Source organism: Spinacia oleracea, chromosome 4 (genome assembly GCF_020520425.1).
Source record: "Spinacia oleracea cultivar Varoflay chromosome 4, BTI_SOV_V1, whole genome shotgun sequence".
NCBI lineage: Eukaryota > Viridiplantae > Streptophyta > Magnoliopsida > Caryophyllales > Amaranthaceae > Spinacia > Spinacia oleracea.
Window position 1 is genome coordinate 184,213,118 of NC_079490.1, and position 21,834 is coordinate 184,234,951.

General features: G+C 35.1%; 2 protein-coding genes across 2 annotated transcripts; one reads left to right on the forward strand and one right to left on the reverse strand.

The window, feature by feature from the left end:
- Positions 1-3,404: 3,404 nt before the first annotated feature.
- LOC110779260 (probable glutathione S-transferase) lies at positions 3,405-6,220 on the forward strand. The gene is made up of 2 exons (XM_021983789.2): positions 3,405-3,829; positions 5,738-6,220. The coding sequence occupies exons 1-2, from the start codon at positions 3,515-3,517 to the stop codon at positions 6,077-6,079; spliced, it is 657 nt and encodes a 218-aa protein (XP_021839481.2). The 5' UTR covers positions 3,405-3,514; the 3' UTR covers positions 6,080-6,220.
- A 7,599-nt stretch (positions 6,221-13,819) lies between these two features.
- LOC110805594 (serine/threonine-protein kinase WAG1-like) lies at positions 13,820-15,735 on the reverse strand. Its single transcript, XM_056843214.1, has one exon. The coding sequence runs from the start codon at positions 15,575-15,577 to the stop codon at positions 14,153-14,155; it is 1,425 nt and encodes a 474-aa protein (XP_056699192.1). The 5' UTR covers positions 15,578-15,735; the 3' UTR covers positions 13,820-14,152.
- Between the last annotated feature and the right edge of the window lie 6,099 nt (positions 15,736-21,834).

Consider the following 21,834-nt stretch of genomic DNA (forward strand, 5'->3'; position numbering starts at 1 on the left):
TCAGTAGATATGGTTATGTCTACCTAATGAAGCATAAGTCTGAATCCTTTGACAAATTCAAGGAATTTCAGAGTGAAGTAGAGAATCAATTAGGCAAGAAGATTAAGGCACTGCGGTCTGATAGAGGCGGTGAATATCTGAGCTATGAATTTGATGACCATCTGAAAGAATGTGGAATTCTATCAGAATTGACTCCTCCTGGAACACCACAATGGAACGGTGTGTCGGAACGGAGGAACAAAACCTTGCTAGACATGGTCAGGTCAATGATGGGTCAGGCCGAACTTCCATTAAAATTTTGGGGACATGCACTAAATACAGCCGCACTCACTATAAATAGAGCTCCGTCTAAAGCTGTCGAAAAGACTCCATATGAGTTATGGTTTGGAAAGCCTCCAAATGTGTCTTTTCTTAAGATTTGGGGATGTGAAGTATACGTCAAGCGATTAATTTCAGACAAACTTCATCCAAAATCTGACAAATGTATCCTTGTGGGCTATCCAAAGGAAACAAAGGGGTATTACTTCTACAATACATCTGAGAACAAGGTGTTTGTTACTCGAGATGGTGTCTTTTTGGAGAAAGATCACATTTTCAAAATGACAAGTGGGAGAAAAGTAGACCTCGAAGAAATTCGAGTCGAACAACAAACTCTAGAGAATGCTCAAGATGACATTCAGGATGAAACTCAGAGATCTTTAGAAGTATCTGGTGAGAATCATGGTCAATCTAGAAATGTTACCCCGCGTAGATCGCAAAGATATAGATCTCAACCGGAAAGGTACTTAGGTATTTTGACGAACGAGAGCTATGACGTTCTATTACTTGAAAGTGATGAACCTGCGACTTACAAACAAGCTATGACGAGCCCTAGCTCCAAGCAATGGCAAGAAGCCATGCAATCTGAATTAGACTCCATGTCTGAAAACCAAGTATGGGATTTGGTCGATTTGCCAGATGGCTACCAAGCCATTGGGAGCAAATGGGTTTTCAAACTGAAAAAGGACAAGGATGGGAAACTTGAAGTTTTTAAAGCTAGATTGGTTGCAAAAGGTTACAGGCAAGTCCACGGTGTGGATTACGATGAAACCTTTTCACCAGTTGCAATGCTAAAGTCTATTCGGATAATGTTAGCAATCGCTGCATATTACGATTACGAAATATGGGAGATGGATGTCAAAACTGCTTTCTTAAACGGCGTTTTAATTGAAACTGTGTTTATGACACAGCCTGAAGGTTTGAGGATCCAAAGAATGCTAAAAATGTATGCAAGCTAAAGAAATCAATCTATGGATTGAAGCAGGCATCAAGGAGCTGGAATATACGTTTTGATGAAGCAGTCAGTGACTTTGGTTTCATCAAGAACGCAGACGAATCTTGTGTATACAAGAAGGTCAGTGGGAGAAAAATTGCTTTCCTAGTATTGTATGTCGACAACATATTACTTATCGGAAATGACATTCCTATGTTGAACTCTGTCAAGATTTGGCTTGGGAAATGTTTTTCGATGAAGGATCTAGGAGAAGCACAGTACATATTGGGCATCAAGATTTACAGAGATAGATCTAAAAAGATGATTGGACTTAGTCAAAGCACTTATATCAATAAAGTGCTTGATAGGTTCAAGATGGCAGACTCCAAGCGAGGCTACCTACCCATGTCTCATGGAATAACTCTAAGCAAGACTCAGTGCCCAAAAACACTTGATGAGCGTAGACGAATGAATGGGATTCCATATGCATCATTGATTGGTTCAATAATGTATGCTATGATATGTACACGCCCGGATGTTGCGTACGCACTCTGTGCTACGAGCAGATACCAGTCAGACCCAGGAGAGGCGCATTAGACTACTGCCAAGAATATTCTGAAGTACCTGAAAAGGCACAAAGATGACTTCCTGGTCTATGGTGGAGATGATGAATTAATTGTTAAAGGCTATACGGACGCAAGTTTCCAAACCGACAAAGATGATTTCAGATCACAGTCTGGGTTTGTCTTCTGCCTCAACGGAGGTGCAGTAAGCTGGAAAAGTGCTAAGCAAAGCACCATTGCGGATTCTACAACTGAAGCGGAGTACATTGCTGCACAGAAGAATACCGTAACCAACTATTAAGACACCGATCTAAAGTCGATGATGGTTAATAAGCGTAAAACAACAAAAATAAAAACAAGGACCTAAATTAAGTACTCCAACAATGAAGTACTCCGTATAATTTTTATAAAAAGTTACTTTTAAGATCATTAATATTAATTTTATAAAGGGTAAAAAAATATAGGGGTGTTACAGATAGGGGTGTTCATCGGTCCAAATCCGGAGCGGGCCGAACCGACCCGGATCGGACCGAAGACCGAATTTTAAGAATTCAAGACCCGAAGAACGGATCGATTATGCTTGGACCGAACCCGGACGGGGCCGAAAAAATCAGTCAAAACCCGGACCGGTTCGGACCGGTTGTTGACCTATTTCTATATATTTTTTATTTTTTCTAAAAATTATGTTAAAAAAATAAATAAATAAAAAATATGAAAAGCCAATTATTTAAAGCCTTTTTTGGAAACTAAAATAAAATATATCACAATATAGTAATATTTACAACATATTAAAGGAGATAATTACATTTTTAAATAGATTATATTCTATTTTATTAAGAAAAAATCGGTCCGGTCCAAAATCGGGTTTTTGACCGGACCGGACCGGACCAGACCGAAGACCGGAAATTGATATTTCTCAACCCAAAGACCGGACCGGTTGCCTTCGGTCCGATCCGGTCCAGTCTGGGTCGGTCTGGTCCGGTCTATTTTTCGGTCCGGACTAATTGTTGTACACCCCTAGTTACAGATTAGCTCGAGGAGGTAAAAACATTACTCCCTCCGTCCCGGAATACTTGACCTGTTTTCCTTATCGGGCCGTCCCTTAATACTTTACCTGTTTCTAAAAATGGAAATATTCTAACAATATTATATTATTTCTCACTCCACCCCTATTAACCTACCTACCCCTACTCCATACAAAAAATAATTAAAAATTCAACCCCTACTCTCCCCCAACCCCACCTCTTAACCCACCTCCCACTAACTACATTAAAATAATACCCCACTATCAATTACTACCTATTAAATTAAATAAGTCAATTCAAATCCCTTAAACTTTGTGCCGGTCAAACCGGGTCGAGTATTGCGGGACGGAGGGAGTAAATGAGGACACATTTGTCATTTCTACATCACGAAGAGGAGGGGCACTGCCGCACTAACACCTAAACCTCTGAAACTTATTGAAATGAATTTTGCTTTCTTAAAATCTAACAAAATGTTGACATCACCCCTGACGTCAGCTTAAAACACATCTACCAATCAATTAGCATGCATAATCTCGATATTTCCACACATTTCTGATTTCTCCACATTCATATCAGCCACTCTATAAATACCCTCCTCCCCCACCATAACTCAAAGTATAACTCCACCCTTTTAATAAACCCTTTTCTTCGTTACTTACAAAGAAGCTTAAAAAATGGCAAATGAATTAGTGTTGTTGGATTTCTGGCCAAGCCCATTTGGGATGAGAGTGAGGATAGCATTGGCTGAGAAGGAGGTAGAATATGAGTACAGAGATGAAGATTTGAAGAACAAGAGTGAATTTCTTCTTAAGATGAACCCGGTTCATAAGAAAATCCCGGTTCTCGTCCACAATAACAAACCGATTAACGAGTCTTTAATTATTGTGCAGTACATTGATGAGGTTTGGAGTGACAAGAAGCCTCTTTTGCCGTCTGATCCTCATCAGAGGGCTGTGGCTCGTTTCTGGGCTGATTTTGTTGACAAAAAGGTATTTTTATTTTCCTTTTTTCTTATTCATTTCATACACTTAATTTATTTATTTCCCTTTTATTTCTGTTATATTTATATAATTACGTTTTATCTATTTCTGTTTTAAAAGTTGACATTTATACAATAAATTTGAATCTAACAAATACAATCGTGTTATGAATATTACGTGGATGCCCATTATACCCCTAGTATATTTCCAGAATATTCTAGATCTTAAGGTTTATTGTTACTCAAGCAAACCCTATTTTATTGTATGTATATATACCCTATTGTTTATGGAATAAAACACAGTTATCCTCTCCCAGTTTCTCCTCTCCTCCTTTTTATTTCACAACAAATCGCTAATTCTTTTTTTTTTGCTCATTTGCTCTCCAATTGAGCAAAAGAAATAGCCTTGGTCGTACGGAGTACCCAACATCATGCATAAATCTAAACAAGTTTAGTAATGACTTTAAATAAGGGCTACCTAAGTTAAATTCACAACAAAAATTAGTTACAACAAGTTGAATAAATTATTAAATTGCTCATACAAAGTGTACAATTTGCGGGGTTGGTGATAGTTTACAAGTCTTTCTCGTGTGAAGATATTTTTGTGATGAGTGTAGAGCTCATACATGATACATATACATCGTGTGCTCTACACTATATCAAGTTGTTGAAATTTTGTCGCATTATTTTCAGTGGTCCTAGACTCCTAGTCTCATACTTCCTCTGTTTTTATTTACATGATACGATGTGGTTTTAGACACTATTCACACAAACACCTTTGACTAAAAAACAAAGTCGTGTGGGGTCTTATTAGATTCGTATCAGTAAATATTATTTAAATATCAACTTTTTATAATTTTTTCAGATATATACAATTAGATATATTAATGTTTAAAAGAGTGCATTGGCAAACGTGCCTAAATAATTGTGTCATTTAAAAAAGAACGGAGGGAGTAGATTGCAATTTCCAAGTAAACATCTTTTTACTCTACCCTAAAATTTTGCATTATTCTTTTTACTTCGTCCTATCAAGTACGGAGTTTATTTTAGTTGCGACAACATTTAGTTGTCGCAATCATACGTATAGGGTTTTAAATGGTATATACAGGCGCCACGTAGATCATACGTCATCAAAATATTTTTACTATGCAATATTTTTACTATAAAAATATGTAAATACGTAGTCGATACAAAAAAAAAGAAAACAAATACGATTATATTTACAATAAATTAGAATATTATGATTTCCTACCTATTATGTAACATGTATAATATGTTAGATAAGTTAAATACTTCCTCCGTCTTTTATTACTCGCAACGTTTGTTAGTTTCACGCATGCCGATGCACAACTTTGATCATTTATATCTTAAATTCTCTTTATGCAAAAATTATAAAAAGTTGATATTTTGAAAATACACATTGAGACGAATCTAACAAGATCCCACATGTCTATGTTTTATCTTATATAAAAAACACTACGAATAGTCAAAGTAGATTATATGAATAGTGGCAAAAGTCCAAACGTTGCGAGTATTAAAAGACGGAGGAAGTATTTTAGTAACCAACATAAGTTGGTGGAGAACTCGCCTTGTGACTTGGAGCTTACAAGTTCAAGCCCTATCAACTGCGAAATGTTTGGGAGTGGCTCAAGCGATGACCTGCGGAGCTGGGCTGGTTCACCTGTGCTAGGTTAGGTGCTGGTTCAGTTAGGGTCTCTTCTTCTTACCAATTAAAAAAAAAGTTAAATATTTTAGTTTTTAATTAAGTTCATGATTCATGACATATAAGCATGTCATGTCATGTCAATCATTATGACACGACTTAAATGTTGTATAGACGGAGTGTGGATGTCGTTTTGAATTGCTAGAATTAATCTGGTAAGTAATATAACCCTGATTTGACGCTATACTTGTACAGATATATGACAGTGGAAGAAAAGTTTGGACTAGCAAAGACGCAGAACAAGAAGCAGCGAAGAAAGAATTCATAGAAAACTTGAAGGTGTTGGAGGCTGAGCTGGGTGATAAAGCTTACTTTGGAGGAGATACATTTGGATATGTTGATGTTGCTTTCATTCCATTTTACAGTTGGTTTTATGCGTACGAGAAGTTGGGAAACTTCAGCATTGAGGAGTCTTGCCCAAAGATCATTGAATGGGCAAAGAGATGTTTGCAGAGAGAGACTGTTGCCAAAGCACTCCCTGATCAGAACAAAGTTTACGACTTTATTCTCATGCTTAAGAAGGCGTATGGCATTTAAATGTAGAAACCCATCAACGTACTCTTGCTAAATGTTGTTGGATCTAGTTGTGTTAGGCTGTTAGCCTGGGATCAGATCATGTATGTTCTTTTAATAAATCCAACATTGTCTATGTTTTTTATCAAGGAATTTGTTTGTCAATTTGATAAAAATCTCACAAGTTTATTAACGTGGATCGATTATTGGCCAACTCAGGATCACATGGAACCGGGATGGAAGCTCTAACCAACTGAGCTATCCATCACTCTCTGCTCTGTTTTGCTATATGCTTGTGTGATTTACTGATTTGGCTTTGGATATCTGTTATTCACTTACTCCCCTGTCTTTCAATATCTGTTGTTTTCGTTTCTCGAGTTCCAACTTTTTCAATTTAACTTTAATTTTTAAATGGATATTCCCTCCGTTCCTTAATACTCGACCTGTTTTAACCGGACACGCTTGTCAATGTACAACTTTGACCACCAATTGTTTCAACTACATATGATAAAAACTTATAAAAATATTAATATTTTGAAAATATATTAAGATGAAATCAACAATATATTGTATACAAACATTTGTTTTCATATACTAGAAATAAAATAGAGTCAAAGTAAATTATGTGAAGGGACGAAGGGAGTAACAACTATTCCCTCCGTATTCTGTGCAGCCATATTATCAACAAAACGGTTTTGAATGAAAAATCAATGGTTCATATATTATCTTTCCGAAATTCCCCCTATTTTTTCTCATTAATATCAACCTCCTGACTCTCCCTTCTCATTAATATGAGCCATTAATTTTAAAATGTATGATTTAGATACAACTCTACCTTATAGAGTTTTATTAAAACTCTAGAGGATCCGAGCTCACAAAACTCACTATTGTTGATCCTAAAAGCAAACAAATACATATGAAGTATCATCTTATCTTCAGGGTGATCAAGGTGACTTAGGGGATGTGCTTAATATAGGGAATGTCTTTTCTAAAGTCTCGCTCATGTTCGAGTAATTTAAGAGAAACTACCAAATGAATCAACATTTAAGAAAAGCGTACAATGAAACACTTCACTATAACATGAAATAGAGAGCAAATTATTTCATTAATTAAGAGATATAATTCAAGTCCATAAAACATAAATCACGATGGTAGTACCTTCACAGGTCTACGCTTGAAACAACTGGCGCCAACCGGTAATGCTTCAATACAGGAAGATGTTGATTGTCGATTGACCTATACTTCGCTACTTCCACGCTATTAAGCCTAGCTAGGGGAAAGCTAAGTACTAAGGACTAAGGAGAAATAAAGCTAAGACTAATTTGTAATCTTTCTGTTTGAATTATAACACTAGCCTTTGATTCCTGAGATATGGGCCTTCCTTATTTGGGCTTTGGTTGCTGGATCTTTTCATATATTGTGTTGGGCCCTTGTCCCTTATTTATGGACTTATTGAAAGGCTCTTTGTATCTTGCTTATAAAAGAAGGATTGAAAATGTGTATGACAAGTTTGATAAGAAAACTCTTATGTACTCATCCAAAACTATCAAGTGGAGGAGTAAATCATTAAACAACAATAAATTACTTGATTCATCAAACATTATTGAAATAGTTATAATGTTGACTTTTAGGGATGAGTATTGAGTAACTTAGTAATTGCAGGGAGCTTTTAGTCCCCTCTTAAGAAGAGAGAAAATATAATAGGTAACTCTTAATAGTTAATAAATAAGACCTAACTCTTAACTCCCTCTTATTTAGAGGTTGATTAAGACATCCTCTACATAAGAGGTAACTCTTAAAAATAAGAGGGGGGTTTGAGGTGTAGATTTACGCATACTTTTAGACTATTTTTCTATATTAAAAAAAAAACATGTAAAAAAGTATTTAAGAGTTAGTGTATAAGAATTAGCTTATTTCTTGGGTTTGTTGATAGAGAACTCTTAATAAGAGATGGTGATAAGGGCCCTATCCTTTTGGACTTTATTGCAGTTCTATTCAGTTCAGATCCATTCAGTTCAATTTAGTTCAGAAGAACAGAGCCAAGGTGAGAAATTAAGAGTGGGCTTATTATTGATGCTCTTAACAATTCTCAGATGAATTGAATGAAGGAAGTGTGAAAATATCAGTAATGTGTTGTTGTCATGTGACATGTTGTAATAATTTTCAACTTGATCGAGTTATCATCTGCGATTCTAGCACTGCATATTTATGGACTGTCAGGCATTAGGTCTGAATCTGATCTTCCATCCAAGAGTATTCCAAAGTTTGTTATCCTAATGGCCGGCTTTGTAATACGTGTCTGGTCTGATTTCGTCGATTTCCTTTTAACTATTATTGATTAGCCCTCATGATATATTTTTTTTACGCATAGCACACCCGGTTCACCGGAGCTTAGCTACGACTACATCCGGATCCGACCCGTGTCGCACACCTTGTTTATGGTGGGTGAGTCTCCCAACAAGAGTTTCTGCATACGGCGAGGCTCGAACTCGAGACCTCCCTTAAACGGCATCAAACTGCTTACCACTTGAGCCAACTCTATGTTGGTTAGCCCCCATGATATTAGCTCATTTGGCTGACATGCATCGACCCCATTAATATCATATCTCACAAGCAAAATCATACTTACTTCCATTTGAACCAAGGCATTAATGTTGTTCAAATTTACAGCACAAGTACAATGTACCCACCCTCAAAATGAGTAACCAATTTTTGTAGATGCAATGGGTTGGTTGGTAGGGAGCTGAGGTCAATAAATTTGTAGTTTATTATTATGTTGGCTAAGGTGGTAACCATTTCTATTGATTGGAATCTAAGTTACAGAGAAATGCACCCTTTTAATTTACATCATCTTATGTTATGGAGCCACATTCCTTGAACGACATAGACATGCCTTCACATTCAGATCATCTGTTGCAGATAAAATATCTCATCTTCTTACATACGAAATCAATTATATACATGCTGGGTGGCAAATATTTCGTATGGTAGCTTCCTTTGTGCGAAATGAGACCTTTTTAAGTTATTGTGATTAGACCTGGTTATTGGACAGGGTAGTCCAATGGATATAGGGTTAGGGTCAAGTTAATAGGGCTTTTATTGGTCAGGGCTCTTATTGGACAGGGCCTTTATTGGACAGGGTCATTATAGGGTCAAACTTATACTACAATTATTTTAAAAATTAAAATAGTAATGATACAAAAAATTACGTGTATAGCTTCGTATTCACTTGTACTTGCACATGGCTCTTTTGTTTTTCATTTTTCATTGCTCGTTTATTGACCCGCCCACTAATGACCCGCTATTGACCCGCAACCCGCTTTTGACCCGTCCATTATCGACCCGTTAAAAATGACCCTTTTAATACCCGACCCTCTTTTGACCCGCCCCGACCCTGACCCGACCCGCCCGATAACCAGGTCTAATTGTGATTCAGCCATATATATGGAGTAGTATTTGTTGAACGCTCTTAGTGCATGTTTAGCATGAATCTAGAGGAAAAGAAATGGATTGGAAACATGCACTTAACAAGGAGAAATGGTAACGTCGTTAACTATTATTATTATTTGTTGTTTGATATATCTAAGCAAAGCAATCCCTTGTACTACGTATCAAATTAGGGATTGATGATGGTAACATGCACCTTGTTATCACAAGGTTAGGGAGGTAACAAAAGTGGTGGTAAATTGGTAATGGTTACCCTTACTCCAAGGAAAAAAATGTTATTTCGCTACATGTCGCTCCTATATAACGATGACGTGACATATCATCATCTTTGAAATGACAACTCATAAAATTTTCTTGATCATGAAAAAATGTTAGTTATAATTCTTGAACGTCCGACCTCTCATTTGTTAATCACACATTTTAACCACTATGCTACAACTCATTTTGTTGTTTATTATACGTTTAAAATTATATTAAATCAATATAATTAGAAAGTGATTTAAATCCTTTCTTAATAGTCTTGCACACTAATTAGTCATTTTTTACGAGTTACTAATCCTTATATGACAGTAAAATTTATAAAAGTATACTCAAAGCAAGATACATTGTAATCTAACAAATTAAATTAGACTCAAAATAAGTTACTCCGTATATAATAATCTAATTAATTCATTTTTATAATATACGGGGTATCGCCCGAGACACTAACTAGTTATTATACCAAACATGCTCTTAGTTCCTTAATCCATATACATATAACCCCATACTAAATAATAACAATCTAGCTAGTCTTCTTATCATTCGTTGAATTTGTGATTGACATCTTAGCAAAATATGGTCGCTATTTACCTCAATGCCTCATTAACATGAGTTGTGCACTTGTAGGTACTAATTGCCCATTTCATTTGAGAGTGACCGATTGTTGTAACGTTTTCTAGACCGACCAACCGGCTTTAGCATTGGATGATTGTTCTTCAATTCCATGGTGGTAGTGTGGTACGTACTTTTCCCGGTAATTGACATACTCTCCCGTCTCAAAATTATATTCTTGTTTTTTAATTTGGGCGTTCTAAAATTATAGTGTTGTTTCTAATTTTAGCTATTAAGATCCCCACTTTTATGTACTATACTACGTACTTCGTATTAATTAAAAATGCATTGAAAATCTCACACATGTACTATATTATCTTTTCTGTGTACTTTATTCTACTTTTCCATCAAACTCAATCATCATTTGTACTTTATTCTACTTTTTCATGTACTATATTCCATTTTTCTTAAAACCCGTACTTTTTGTCATACTTAACTATGAATATGGGACGGAGTGAGTAGTAATTACATTGTTGTCGTTGAAAACTAGTGGTTGCAATTAATGTATCCTTTAGTACTTCACTTTGTCCCCTTAAAACAAAAGTACTTCAATTTGTTGTCACACGACTAGCCAAAGTATTTTTCTTCATTACTAATGGGCTGAATTAAAATAGCTCTTAATATCTATTTAATTTCCATGAATTAGAAGATGGTCATCCCGTTGTCGTCCCGTTATCGATTTTGGGTCAATTGAAAACAACCTCTCTGTAATGACATGGGTAAGGTTGCGTACGTCCGACCCCCCTTACCCTGCTTCTTGCGGGAGCCTCTTTGAGACAGTGCGGTAATGATAATGATGACTAGTCAAATAACGTGATTCACAAAACGACCACTTAATTAAACTTAATCGGATTTTTTAAACTTGATGTAGCATCATATCTTTCTCTAAATGGCACTTAAATTTTCTGAAATCATCAATTATATCAAGTCTCAACTTGAGAAAAAAACTCCAACTGCAAAACTTCTTCGCATAATTGAAGTTGGTAATTATAATAAAAAGTCAACTAAATTATTCATCATTGAAAGAATCCAGATTATTGTTCTTTGTTCATCATTGCCCATTTTGTAGCAAATTATCATGATATATTTGAATAATTAATGTGGCACAATATTAGAACATATATTGCCAAATAAAAAGATGATGGTGATCGATGAACAAATGCTGTTAGATTTAGAAGAGCTGGTTCTAAATGCCAATCGTGGTTGTCCAACTTGACTTCCGATGACAGGCGAACCCAACTCTTAGTCTTAAACAACAATTGTTCAATCCAACTTTAAAATACCAACTTGAACTCTTGAAGATATCATTATGTTTACCATGTTGTGTAGGTGTACGTTAGTGGTGGATCTAGAAATACTCCTTCCGTCCCAAAAATATTGTCATATATTCTAAATCACGTCCATAATTATAGTCATGTTTCCTTATTTGAACATAAAATATTTATCATATTACCCTCATTTTAGACCACAAAAGAAAAATAAAATGCATTAAAAACCTCATCATATACTATATTCTCATTTCTCATGTACTTTATTCATTTTTATATGTACTATATTTTACTTTTTCATACAAAATTAGTCATCAATGTACTACTCTTAAAATCCGTGTTGTTTTTTCAAATAGAACTAGTATAATTTTGGGACGGATGAAATAATAATTAGTGGTGCCAAAATCAAATTAATGTTCAAATAGTCATTTATATACGATATTATGAAAAAAATACATAATACTAAAAAAAGAAAATTTCCTTAATTTTCAAATTCAAGTGGGGTCAATTAACTCTACAGTTAACCTACCTATGTATATTCATCATGCTAGATGTGATAGACATTGGCCGGCCCATTGGTGCCTTGGTGACTCTATCCTGTGATGAACATTTACTATTCCGGAAATGAACATTTATTTATTTATTTGGAATGAACATTTACTATTTTGAAAATGAACATTTATTTATTTATTTGGAAATAAACTACAAAAATGAACATTTACTATTTCGGAAATGAACATTTATTTATTTATTTGGAATGAACATTTACTATTTTGGAAATGAACATCTATTTATTTATTTGGAAATAAACAATATAGGCGCTTGTAAAAACATAAAAAGACCAATGAAGTGAACAATTTCATTATGAACATTAACCATATATTTATTGTGAACAAACAAATAAACAAGAAAAAACAAATAATTCAACAAAAAAGAACAAACAATATAAAAAAGAACATAAAATTTCAGAAAAAAGAACAACCAATACAACAATTATGAACACTTTTATGATGAATTTTAAAGCCAACATGAAAGAACAAACAATACAACAAGAAAGAACAAATAATGGTACGTACAAAAATGAACATTTACTATTTCGGAAATGAACATTTATTTATTTATTTGGAATGAACATTTACTATTTTGGAAATGAACATTTATTTATTTATTTGGAAATAAACTACAAAAATGAACATTTACTATTTCTGAAATGAACATTTACTATTTCGGAAATGAACATTTATTTGGAATGAACATTTACTATTTTGGAAATGAACATTTATTTGGAAATAAACAATATAGGCGCTTGTAAAAACATAAAAGACCAATGAAGTGAACAATTTCATTATGAACATTAACCATATATTTATTGTGAACAAACAAATAAACAAAAAAGAACAAATAATTCAACAAAAAAGAACAAACAATATAAAAAAGAACATAAAATTCCAGAAAAAAGAACAAACAATACAACAATTATGAACAATTTTATGATGAATTTTAAAGCCAACCTGAAAGAACAAACAATACAACAATAACTTTGATGAATGAATTTAAAAAACAACAAGAAAGAACAAACAGTACAACAAGAAAGAACAAGCAATACAAAAAGAAAGAATAAAAAGATTAATGAAGAGTTTAATTATGAACATTAACCATATGATTATTATAAACAAACAAATAAACAAGAAAGAACAAACAATATAAAAAAGAACATAAAATTCCAGAAGAAAGAACAAAAATTACAACAATTATGAAAATTTGATGATGAATTTAAAGAACAAGAAGAAAGAACAAACAGTACAACAAGAAAGAACAAACAGTACAATAAGAATGAACAAACGGTACAATAAAAAAGAACAAACTGTCGACAAGAATGAACAAACAATATGAGCGCGTCGTTTTAGGGGGTACAGCCAGAGCTGGCTGTACCCGGGTACAGCAGTTAACGATTGTAATACTTGAAAGAATTACATCTGATTGATACTCGTACAAGGTTATCCACAGATCATATTTATAATTATGTAAAACAAAAGATAACAACTTGCATATTGACCCATTAATCATTATAGAGTACTTTAGATCCAAAATTTTCTAACATATTTAATTTCTAAATGATGCTCAAATTACAAATCGATCTACTTGATCATTTGATAATCATCAAGTAAAAGAATAGATATATGAAATTAGTGTTTTTTTTTTTTTCTCCAAATACTCTTCAAAATTTCTGTATTGTTCTCATGTACAAGAACATATACGAAAGTATAATATTTTTTACCTATCTTTTTTTTTCAATAGGTAAGAAGAAGGGACCCTAACTGAACCAGCACCTAGCACAGGTTAACCAGCCCAGCTCCGCAATGTTTTTTACCTATCAAAACCCACAAATTTGATCAAACGTATCACTTGTGTTTCTTTATACAAATCTCTTCTCCTAAAATCTAACAAAACAAGAAAAAAAAGAGTGTGGAAAAATACAAAATAAGACTACTAATGATGCATGTTACTAGTACTAATTAATATTATTAACAATACCACAATTGATACTACTATTATTATGTGAAACTTTAGACCCTTTATTTTTCCTCAACAATTGATTCAAACTCCGCCACCACCACTTCCTCCTCTTGTGGACCCCGGTGATGTAACTCTTACTCTTCCTAACGAGCCCACCACGCACTTCCGGCGGCCGGTAACTCCGGATCAACGCCCACTTAACACCGTAAAAAAACGGATGCTTCTTAATCTCCGCCGCTCCTCTAATGGCCCCCATCCTTTTACGTGGGTCCTTGACCAACAACTTCTCAATAAGATCCTTTGCAGCCACCATATCCTTATCATCCTCAACCTCTCTCTCCTCCACATACCCAAATTTCATGTCCCTAGACGACGCTATATTTCTTAGCGTCGCCTCCTTGTTAACCCCCTTGAACGGCGTCGTCCCATATAGTAACTCATACAGCAACACCCCAAACCCCCACCAATCAACGCCGTTACCGTGACCGTTACCGCTAACTAATTCTGGAGCTAGATACTCGTGGGTTCCAACGCAGGACTTGGAGAATGCTCCGGTAGGCTCCGCCACAAACTCATCCCTCCCCGTCGTCTTATCTGATCTTCTCCTCCTCCTTGATTTAACTCTACCCGTCTGATTAGAGTCATGATCACACCTCTCAATCTTCGCCGTCACGTCAGATTTAAAGCAAAGATCAAAATCAGACAACATGATATGCCCATCTTCTTTAAGAAGAATATTCTCCGGTTTAAGATCCCGATAAACTACCCCTAACGAGTGGAGATATTCCAACGCCACCAAAACCTCAGCGGCGTAAAATTTCACCGCGGAGGCCGGTAGCCGGTAATTCGGCTGTTTACGAAGAAGAGAATGAAGGTCCCCACCAGAACAGTAATCAATCAAAAGACACGTGTAATGCGAGACCTCAACATGAGCGTAGAGTGTAGGGAGAAAAGGGTGGTCTAGCAAGGAGAGGATCTCCGCCTCAGTTTGTACATGGGAGAGTTTTTTAGGAGAGAGAGAATCTTTATCAACAACTTTAAGGGCAAAATGGGAATTAGGGCTAGAATGGTGGTAATCTCTAATACGGCAAAGGAAAACACGGCCGAGATTCCCCGTACCGAGGATGCGGAGGAGTTTAAGGTGGCGGAGGTGAAGACGACCGTCAGGGGAGAGATTAGTGGCGGCATGGATAGCAGACCAGTGTGGATCCTCCCGCCTGTGAGGGCGGATGATGTTCTGGTGGTGGTGGTGTGTTGGGCCCGCGGTGGTGGAGATTCGCTCGTTAAAGCTGAGAGTTAAGCTGCTTCGAGCAAGGCTGCTGCGCGCGCTAGAAGAGCCGAAGGTTCTGTCAGTAGTGGTGGACGTGAAACTCAAATCAAGATCGGTGTCTTGAGAATAATAAAATGTATCGTCGTCCATTTTTATTATTATTTTTGATATTTTCTTTGGGTTTTGGGTTTGAGGTTGTTTGTGTGAAAATGATGGTAATGCAATGGAAGGGGGATGTGTTTGGGTTGGTTTATATAGGAAAGAGAATTAGAAAAAGGGTTAGAGAGAGTAAATGAGTATTAAATGAGAGTTGACTAAAAAGTGATGGAGAGAAAAAGATTGGGGATCCTAAGGTAAAAAGATAAAATTAAGTAAAATTAAATGGAGGGGTTTGACTAATAAATGAAGTAGAAGTGAGGAAGAAGAGAGTAAATTACTAATTTAAGTGGGTGGTTCAGGGAATTGAAGGCTCCTGCTGACAATGAGGGCTTCTTAGGCGACAATGCAGCGTCACTGTTGGGTGTTTTGTCAAGTTGAAATACCCTCTAGGTTTAAGTTTATTTACTAAATATTCTCTTTATTTCAGTAATTCAACAAATAATCTTGATGTTTTATTTTCTCGCATGACTTACCTCTGCCGTTAAGTGGCAGTTAGAAACTTTATTTCACTAGATGCCCCTGTAAACTTTATTTCCCCAGATACCCGTGTGGTTTCATATGTTTTCCAGATATTTCATGAAATACCCCCGAGTTTTGCCTTAATTCACCAAATGCCCATCAAGTTTCAATAATTCACCAAATACCCCTCACAAATGACTTAATACCCGAAATACCTCTTCATGACATCATCATCCTTATAATCAACCAATTACGATCTAATTACCCGCCTAATCCCTAATTAACCCCTAATTCCTAATTACCCACCCAATTCCCCCATTAACCCACCCATTTCTTTTTCTTTTCTCTCTCCCTTCCCTTCTTCCATTAACCCACCTTCCTTCTTCCCTGACCTTTCTCTCTCCCCCGTCTTTCTTCCATTAAATGGTTATGATACAACTACGAAAGAGTATGCACAGAAATGGAGGCGGCGGCTGCTCTCACTGTTCCCACTATTGCCGGTTTCTCTTCGTCATCATCCACATCCTCATTTTCCGGCAACAGTGGGCTCTTCCTCCACCGTTGTTTCCACCTACCGAAGAACAATATCAAAGTCAAGTCACCGGCGACATACTCTATTCGTGCCACCCCTTTCTCTTCCTCACCACCATCACACACAACCACCGACATCGAGGAATAAGGGAAGGGTTAACATCGACAACGTGCGTGGGTAAGTCTGGGCCGGGCAAGCGCCGGCGGTGCGTGGCCGGCTAACCCGGATCTACATTAGGTGGGCGAGTCGACGCCCTCTCTCCTCCTTCCTTCCTTCTCCCTCTGCTCGCCGCCCTCCTTCTCTTTCTGTCACTCTCCCCTTCCCCTGAGTATTATGGCCTGAAAATTGAAGTTTGGGTCCGATGATAGTGCTGGCAACTAAGGTTTTACTTTGATTTGAAACTTCAATTTGATTTCTGCAATGGCGACTAAGGCCTGATTTTAAGGGCTGTTGAAACTTCAATTTGATTTTTCCTTTGAATTGAAGAACTTGCGATGTATCGGACTAGTAGAATGAATTTCTGGGAATGTTTTAGGGGTTTTGATTTCTGTAATGGCGAGGGTTTGGCGGTGGTTGCGGAGGAAAGGGAAAGAATTTGAAGGAAAATTCAGGGAAGAAAGAAGGGGGAGAGAGGAAAGAAAAGGAAAAAGGAAAATATGGGTTAATGGGAAATAGGCATGGGTGGGTTAATGGGTTAATTGAGTTGATTAAGAGTTGATGATGTCATGGGAAATACCCCCTATGTTTTCTGATCATTTCACCAGACACCCCTGCTCACTAACGGCTATTTTTTAAAAAAAAACTAGTCGTTGTACTATCTCAATATAAAGGAGGAGGGGCAGCAGCACCTTATATGTTCGATTTTGTTTTGTGGTTATATGTTCTGTTGCATGCAACTAAAACTTAAATCTCTGGGGTATTTCGTGAAAAATCCGTATTAAAAAAAAATTGGAGTGAAATTCAAAAGAAAGAATAGAATTCAATAGGTAAATTTGCGTAAAAAGACTTTTATAGTTCAATATTTGCGAGAAAGCACTTTATAAATTTTTTGAGTGAAGTCATATCTTAAACTAAAATTTCTTTGCGAGAGACAACCTGTTCCTACTTTCCGACTTGGACTTCAATTTTCCGGCCTTTAACCTCTCATTATTAAAGTAAATGCAAATAAAATGAGAACTGAGTAGTTATGAAAAGAACATGGACCGGGAATAGAGGGTGGGGAGATGCAGATAGAACGGTTAGTCGGCGGGAAAGTCACGTGGTGACGTGTTGGTGGTGAAGTTATATGCATGGGGCGGAGTAAAACGAGTTATGGCCGATGTTTGATGCCTTTCTTTATATGGAGTACGGAGTATATTTCCAAAATGACTCATCATTTATCAATTATCCTTTCATACAAGACGCGTATTTTAAGCTTAAAGTCACGACTCAAGGTTTACCTACTTTTTAACCATCCATTTACTTTTGATTATGGATGACAACGGGTTTAGGAACTTACCATAATCCTGTTAGATCTTACTTTAAATTATTAGGATATGGGTCTTAATTTTAGACTTTATAATTAAGGTAAGGCTAGGTTGTGGATATATGATTTATTGGGTAGCGTAGGATAATGGATTAATTTTTCAGATTCGGACTCTATCCATAGACCCTTAAAACTCATATCCTACACAGACCCGTTCCATACCCTAAACCCTACTCATACCATACTAGACCCATAGGTTCGGATAAGAGTCTTGTAATTTTAGACCTTATATGGTAAGGGTAGGGTATGGGTATAGGTTTAGGGTCTGAGTATTGTTAAACCTTATCCACACCTTATAGGGTAAGGGTAGGGTCTGATTTGACTAAAATATTACCAACAAAATATTTAGCAAAGTTATTACTGTGTGGTATCCATTATTGCCATAATTTATAAAGTAATATTTTTCCATATATAAATTGTTTATAAAAAAAGGGTTTTGGATCCTCTAGAGTTCTAAAATAACTCTACGAGGTAGAGTTTTAGCATATCAACCATTGAATGAAAAATCAATGGTTTATATATTATCTTTTCAAAATTTCCCTTATTTTTTCTCATCTATATGATCCATTGATTTTAAAATGTATGGTTTAGATATAATTCTACCTTGTAGAGTTTTATTAAAACTCTAGAGGATCCGGACTCTTATAAAAGAGGGTAGAGAATAAATAACATAAAACTGATACACTTTTTGGAAATTGAATTTTGGCGGGAAATTTTTGCACGAGGAAGTGACACGCCCCATTCCTGATGTATGTTTTAGTATAAAGTAATAGATATGTTAACTTATAATTGTTCAGGTATTATTAATTATGTGCTTGATAATTCAGAACAAAATGATGCTAATGATGATCCGAATCGTATGTTGTTGTGGGCCAAGGTACTTGACTTGTTCTTTTAGTCTATCTATTTGTTTTTTGTTTTTTTTATAATATTCAGCTAAAAGAACAAAATAAAAACACGTGCATTGTTCTCATTATGCACTCTTTAAGAATTTTTCATTTCTCTTTCTTTGTTATTCTTTCATTATAATTCCTATTTTTTCATTTTCCATATAGATATAATATTTGTACTTATGAATCATAACCATTAGTCATTTTAGAATTTTAGAAATACATTTTAGAGAGAGAAATAAGAGATGATTTATATCCAGCTCTCAACAAATGAGAGATCTTTTGAGAGAGAAAGAGTGAGATAGTGAGTGAAAGCTTCGTCTCTCTCTCAATTTCCTTCAGAATTATTTATTCTTAGTTGAAAATGAGTGAATGTAGTTTTCGTAAAAAATATGATCAACATCAAGAGAATCGCAAGAGTGCATGATATTTTTCGAGGATTTTTCAGATTGAGATCAGTTTTTGAAGATTTTAATATACTCATGTTGCTGATGAGTTTTGATCGAGTGTTTCGGGTACACTTTTTTGTGCTTTCATATAATGTTCTTTTCAAATTGTTATGTGCTTTTTTCATAACTTGATTTTTTTTGTCTCACTCTACATAATTTATTCATAAAATGTTTTTTTAAATCTATAGATAGTTCTTATTTATACAGGTAATAATAATAATAATAATAACTTATTAAAACTTAAATAATAATAATAATAATAATAACAATATTTTTAATAAATCTATGTGTAACTGAATTATTAACATAATTAAGGTTTAAAAAGAATAAATACGGAGTATACGTTTTAAAAGAACATAATTAAAGTTTTTTTTTATTATTAAATTAGAACACACTTTCAAATTAAAAGAATAAATTATTCTAAAAAAACAAACACAACGTTTAAAATGAACATAGATCTCATTTTAACTCTTAATACAATTATCGTATATATTTCTTTTTAAAAAATAACAAATTACTATTTTAAACCATTAATGAATTTATTTAAAAAATAGACCGACTTAAATTGAGATACTATTTGCGTATGTTACGGAGTACTATCTTAATTTAAGTTCATTAAATTTTTGTTTAACTTATCTTTATTTTTTTTTGAGGTATATTTATCTGTAATTGACTTATTACTCAAATTTGAAACAATTACTTAATTGAAATATTTCAGCTCCAAGAATTGATTTCCGCAGATTAACTCATTTAATCGAGGAAAATGCTACATGTACACCTAGTGTACAAGATTTTCATGTACACCACCATTAATTTGTTGGCCATCATCAAACCCACTAAAAAATGAGAATGAAAGACAATAAATATGACATTTAAACCAATAGAAAAGCATGGTGTATAAGATGTCTTGTACACTAGGTGTACATGTAGTAGGATCCTTCAATCAAATTCCTTATGTTCATCGGTGTGAGTGTTAGAATCCAACCTTCATTACTTGTATTTTGCTTTTCTATTTCTTTCTAGGACCTCTCTAATAATTTTCTAAGCTTTAATTAGATAGAATTATTATATTTCTGTCAATCAAACGTTCATTAGAAGTTTAAAGCTAATTCAAAATAAACCCGAGGGATATGGACCAATACCCCTCGTCAGACGTTGTCTTTGCTTAATCACTTGCGTTGTTGGTAACCTTTATAGACATTATGTTGTCGCATGTTTTTAAACTTTTCAAGACTCAATAAATTAGGCTTTCCAAAAAAGATACATTCTTGTCATCGGTTCCGCTTATGCCTGTTGTGCGCACGCAAGCGTCTCGATCGACCCTCGACTCTCGCTCTTGTCGCCAATAGGCAAGATTACACATTGTAAACCAAAGCACCCGCTCGATCCCTTCGAGCATTGAGAGATACACTTTCGCATAAGGCTAACGTCATTATCGGACAATAGACAAGAGCGCGTCGTACGATCCGATTTCAAAACTCTCGGATTACGACAGTGAGGGTATATGACTTGCATTGGCAGTCGTCCAAAATGGGACCCAGTGAAAATATCAAACTAAAATGTCTGTCACGTGGTGAACAATGAGCCTACATTGTCGCTTCGAAACATTAATGGAGTTGCTGATTTAACAGTTTTCAAGCCATTTCTCCATAATGAGAAAAGTGTACTTAAAAAGAATACTTCTGGATCGCCAGATCAAGTAACTAAGTTTTCCCTGTTACCAAATAATTAACCAATAACAATCCCTTAAACTATGCACTTAATAATGCTAAACACCACCTTCTCAATTATTTAATTAATTATTTCATTAAGCATCAATATCTCAGCCTTGGATCATATGCCCCCTTTTCCCACTATTTTGAATGATTAGTTCGTTAATTGGATTTGAAGAGAAAATGTGGGAGCAGAATCCTATTATTCGAGTATAAAAGATACTCTCTTCAGAGACGTGCATGGCATTGTTAAATGGAAAGTAATTTACCAATGAAGTCTTGCCTTATTAGTAAAAACTAAGATATATATTTTGATGTGTAGGATACTAGGAGATATATAATATCGAGGATTTCTAAACCTATACAGAAGTGAGTATCAATACAGAAAATTGAGTACCAATACTAGTATTTTAGTATTAATATCTCCACTTCCATATCTACTCTATAATTTATAACATCCTATATTCCCATAGAGAAGATCTCATTATTGGACTTTTTTTTATTAAAGTGGGGGAAAAACATGGATATTTTCAAATTGAAAGAAGTGCATATCTTTGTTACATTGGAAAATTTAAACTATTATTAAAATCGTAGGGAAAGATGTGCATCTGGCTAAGTATCACTTTCTACCTTTATGCTATAACTCATTTTGTTGTTTTAAGTGAATATATTTAGAGATGT

Coding starts and splice junctions, on each gene's coding strand:
- LOC110779260 (XM_021983789.2), top strand. CDS start 3,515: ATGGCAAATGAATTAGTGTTGTTGGATTTCTGGCCAAGCCCATTTGGG. Junction 3,830..5,737: donor CTGATTTTGTTGACAAAAAG/GTATTTTTATTT, acceptor ATACTTGTACAG/ATATATGACAGTGGAAGAAA.
- LOC110805594 (XM_056843214.1), bottom strand. CDS start 15,577: ATGGACGACGATACATTTTATTATTCTCAAGACACCGATCTTGATTTG.